General features: G+C 41.2%; 1 protein-coding gene across 1 annotated transcript; it reads right to left on the bottom strand.

Moving 5' to 3' along the window:
• Window positions 1-2,243: 2,243 nt before the first annotated feature.
• Window positions 2,244-4,241, bottom strand: mid1ip1a (MID1 interacting protein 1a). Its single transcript, XM_041806528.1, has 2 exons — window positions 4,102-4,241; window positions 2,244-3,903 (listed from the first exon to the last, which is right to left on the bottom strand). Exon 2 carries the CDS (start codon window positions 3,556-3,558, stop codon window positions 3,055-3,057), a length of 504 nt encoding a protein of 167 aa, XP_041662462.1. The 5' UTR covers window positions 3,559-3,903; window positions 4,102-4,241; the 3' UTR covers window positions 2,244-3,054.

Here is a 4,241-nt window from a genome sequence, read left to right as displayed (position 1 = left end):
AAGTTTAGTTATTTTGTTCATTTAAAAGGGATTTTAAAGACAGAAAAGTGTCTATATTGTGCTCAGAATCAACCCTATTTTAGATTAGCTGAAATTCCTTGAAGAAATCTTACACAGTAGACCATAGGTTCTAAGTTATGAACATTTTTTGCATGTTTAAAGGTTGCATAAATCATAAACGATAATTCAAATGTTTGCGTCCACTCTGGTTAGAACAATCATTGCTTTTAAAGTGCTTTTCCTGCTCTGCTCTTGTCTTTTGCAGAATGAAAGCTGTAAGCGGGTGTGTTGCACCTTTTGACCTGCTGTGACACTGAAACTCCAGCTGCACCCTTTTCTCTCTGCAGCCTTTGATGGGGCTGTCACTGCCAGTTACTCAAACAACAATGAGGAGGGGAGTCTGTTTTTTTTTCTGCTAGTGAGGTATTACATAAAGCTACACATACAGTATGTGCATACATGCATGCAGGCACAGACAGTACTATGCACTGGTATCCTCCCAAAAGATCTATATTTTAACATAATATGCAAGTTTAATTGATACTGTTGGATATTTTAAATCGTTTACTCCAGGCCAAACAACACAAAATGACTTCCAAAGGCAACTTCAGTAGAACAGTACATTGAAACTGTGATGTTTTTGTGATACACTTACTTTAGTATATTAGTGGTAGATGCTTTTGGGCGGCATTAAAAACATCTGTGCATTTGCTCCATTATTAAACCAACACTCCCTTCTCCTCAGGCTCTTTAGTTAAAGGTTCAAATGGTTCAAGGTGTTGTCAAGCTTAACTGACTGACAACATTCCTAAACCTGTATTTGAATCCACCCTCTTTTTTAGCACAATTTACATAGCAAGTTCATAGGAGGAACTATTGTTCTGCAAACCATGGTGTTAATAAAAGCTGCTGTTTGATTTTATAAGTTGATTTATTTGAAAACAATGTGCTCCCTCATTGAGGGAGTAGTTCATAAAACTTTTAAGGTGGTCTAATATGAACAACTTTTTTAAAAACAGATGGGAAGATTATTCTTAGATGGGAAATATACTAGATCTTCATTTCTAGGAATCACTAAACTTGATCAAAAGCCTTTTTAAGTCAAAATTACTTATCGCCTCTATTATAGTTGTCCTTGTTAATTTTTCATGGAATCATATGCTTTTGAATTAAATACATCATATATCAAAGTGCACTTATCATGTTGGTGTTTAGGTCATGAAATGTGTTTTTCTTGGAAATTACTGCAAAGATGACAATGGCTGAAATAGACTGGACAAAAAGCTCCCTATCTACCTACCCACCCAAGAACATAAAATTCTAAACAGCATTTAATTACAAAATTTTGATTTGAAAAGGCACCATATTGCACACGAGGAGAAGGATGAGGCTGCCAAAATATTGGTATTCTGTATCTGAATTTTAAATCTTACCATGATGGCTTTGATACATGGCGTAGCCTTCTGAACAGTCCAGTGAACAGACCCTTTCCAGATGTGATGTATTAGTATCTGTGCATGTGTGTTGGATTGGTGGCATTGGTGCTAGACTCTTGGCTTACATTCACTTCTTCTTGGTGCTGAAAGCTCTCTCCTCTTACCCCCTTATGGGCATCCTTGATGGTATTTGACATGTTAGACTTCATAATTGCACAGTGTTGTACATTTTTCAGTTGGAGTATTGAAAAGTAAGAGGGAAGAAAGGTAGATGGGTGCCAGTTTAGCTCAGTTAGAAGAGCAGTCGCCCATGTACAGAGGTCACAGTCCTCAATGCTCCGGTCACAGGATCGATTCTTAGTCTTGGTGCTGTTCTCTCTCCTCATTCCTGTCTCTCCTCAGCTGTCCTATCTAAATAAAGGCCAAAAAAGAAACCCCAAAAGATCTTTAAAATAAAAAAAATAAAAACTTAATTTTCAAAATTTCATGGTTTCATAAATATATTTACTGTATAGATTTCAACATTTCATTTTCAACTGCATGTTCAGTCTCAAATGTCCCATAGATGAGAAGAAAGAAAATTCAGCTACAAAGATGTGCAAAGCTAACAATGTAAGGATCCATTGTAGGTTTTCTCAGCACTCCTAAGACACCTCGGAGTCTAAAAATGATCAGAAACTTACAAAATAGACACAACTGGTCATCTAAAGAGGCCAAACTCATACTCCTTTGAACTGTCTGTTCTGTAAAACTTGCTTTTTTCCTCATACCTGCATTAATGGCAATAAAGATGCAAAACAAGGAAAGTAAATTCATAAAAAAAGTTTATTTTTGAAACAAAATATCCGTACAAAAATGTTGCAGAAGGTGCATACAAAAGCATTTGCTTATTTTGACAGATGGACATCTCCAGTAATACCATTAGAACAGCAAATATGTGACAATAACAACAAAAGCATCTTGTGGAAACCCTCATTATTCTCTATGCAGATGATTCTGGTTCACTGACCATGTAGGACATTAGGAGATCACAGGCGGCTACTGTAAGCATCTGCCTCCTTCCATGGGAGCGCATTTTAGAGACATAGACACATCAGATTTGAAGGAAGACTGGTCACAAACAGACGCATCAGTCTGAACGCACTGACATCATCAGCAGCACAGGCAGGAGGCTGAATCTTCTGTCAGTATCGCCTCGTCAGAGGGCGGTTCAGGCGTGCAGTCCTGCAGCTCATTCAGTCCTCTTCTTCTTACTTTGAAATAACATTTGGCTCTCTGACATACAGCATGAGGTAATAAATTACATTAAATAAAGGTATAAATATGTTTCATCTGTGTATCACAGGAGCTGAATGCATGAGTGTACAACACTTAGGAGTGCAAAAATGTAAGTTTAGTGTCAGTACACAAAAGCTTTCTTAGGATCAACACATCTACAGTCCATACCATAGAGCAGACCAACACCATGAAGGCCTAAAGAGAGAAATGAGCTGCCTTTTTTCTCTACCATTCAAATAATTGTCCTTATATTTCATCAGTAGTGACAGCAGCAGCGAAGGAAGGCCTTGAGAGAGGAATCAATTCAGCCAGAGTAATAAAAAAGTCAGTTTGTGTGCGTTTACTGGCCCCATCCTCCGATTCCAATCTCTTGCTTGTAGCGCTTGGTGAGAGAGTTTGCCTGCTGTGTGAGCTTGGACAGCACCCCTTGCAGTCCTATCAGGTGGAACTGGAACTGCTTCTCCAGATCTTCATCCTCCTCGTAATCCTCCTCGGATGTCGATGATGAAGCTGATGAAGATGATGCGGAGGAAGAGGAGGACGCGGTGGAGTTCATGCGGGTGATCATCATGCCTTCCTTCCGCCTCTCGTCGGCCGCAGCGCACCTGACCCCCCACTCGATGTCCCTGCGGATGGATTTGAGCTGCTGGTAGTAGCTGTACATGTCCCCCTCTTCCTCTTCGGTTTTCAGGTGACTCAATCGGTCCTCCTCAAACGGGACGTCCCGCAGCAAACTGGGCACCATGATGGTCTGGTCCATGTTGTTCACTGCGCCGATGAAGCGGTTCATGGCGTTGAAGAGGGAGTTCTTCTGGTTGGGGGTTTCTGTCAGCTGCATCATCATCTTGGCGACTTTCTGTTTTTGCCTCTCAGGAACAGAAATGAAAGCGATGGTCTGAGTTTCTCGTCTCGTTTGCGTCTTCTCTGAGTGCCCTGCTTTAATTCCGGGCTGATCGGATTAAGGAAGCAGCTGCTTGTCTGTAATGCTGCGCCGGGGATTGGCTGTCCCGTGAATCAGGCGAGTTGTGATGATGATGATGAAGGAGTTCCCCTCTCTGAGGAGTGTTTGTGCGCTTCTTGTGGTTACTAGTGAGAGGGAAGACACGGGCGCGTTTATATAGAGGTAGAGGCGGTGCCAGAACCTGTTTGTCAAGTTCTTCGACTGTTTCTGTAACAGGATCCAAACGACCTGAAATAGCACCCAGCGGAGGAGAGATATTAGTTCATTTTCAAGAGGAGTGGCTCCATAATGACAGTTAATGCTGACCTGTATCCAACTTTAAAAAATCTTATCTTAAGAAAAGCACAGATTTGCTTTTTTGCTTTTCCGTGCGTAATTACGCACAGCAGCAGCACACGTAAGTCTCTAAAGCAGAACTTTTCTTACCAGTCAACGTGTCCTCCAGTGTTTCTAGGCTTTGATTTCTCTTCCGGTGAAAGAATCGCAGATATTACATCACACCACGGCCCACATTCCTCTCCGATGAGCCAGACGCAGACACATGCAGCAGCAGGGTGAGGCCTGCC

The sequence above is a fragment of the Cheilinus undulatus genome, linkage group 15, assembly GCF_018320785.1.
Source record: "Cheilinus undulatus linkage group 15, ASM1832078v1, whole genome shotgun sequence".
In the NCBI taxonomy this organism is placed as follows: Eukaryota; Metazoa; Chordata; class Actinopteri; order Labriformes; family Labridae; genus Cheilinus; species Cheilinus undulatus.
Note: the sequence above shows the minus strand (reverse complement) of the source record. Positions and strands in the feature narration are given on the sequence as shown.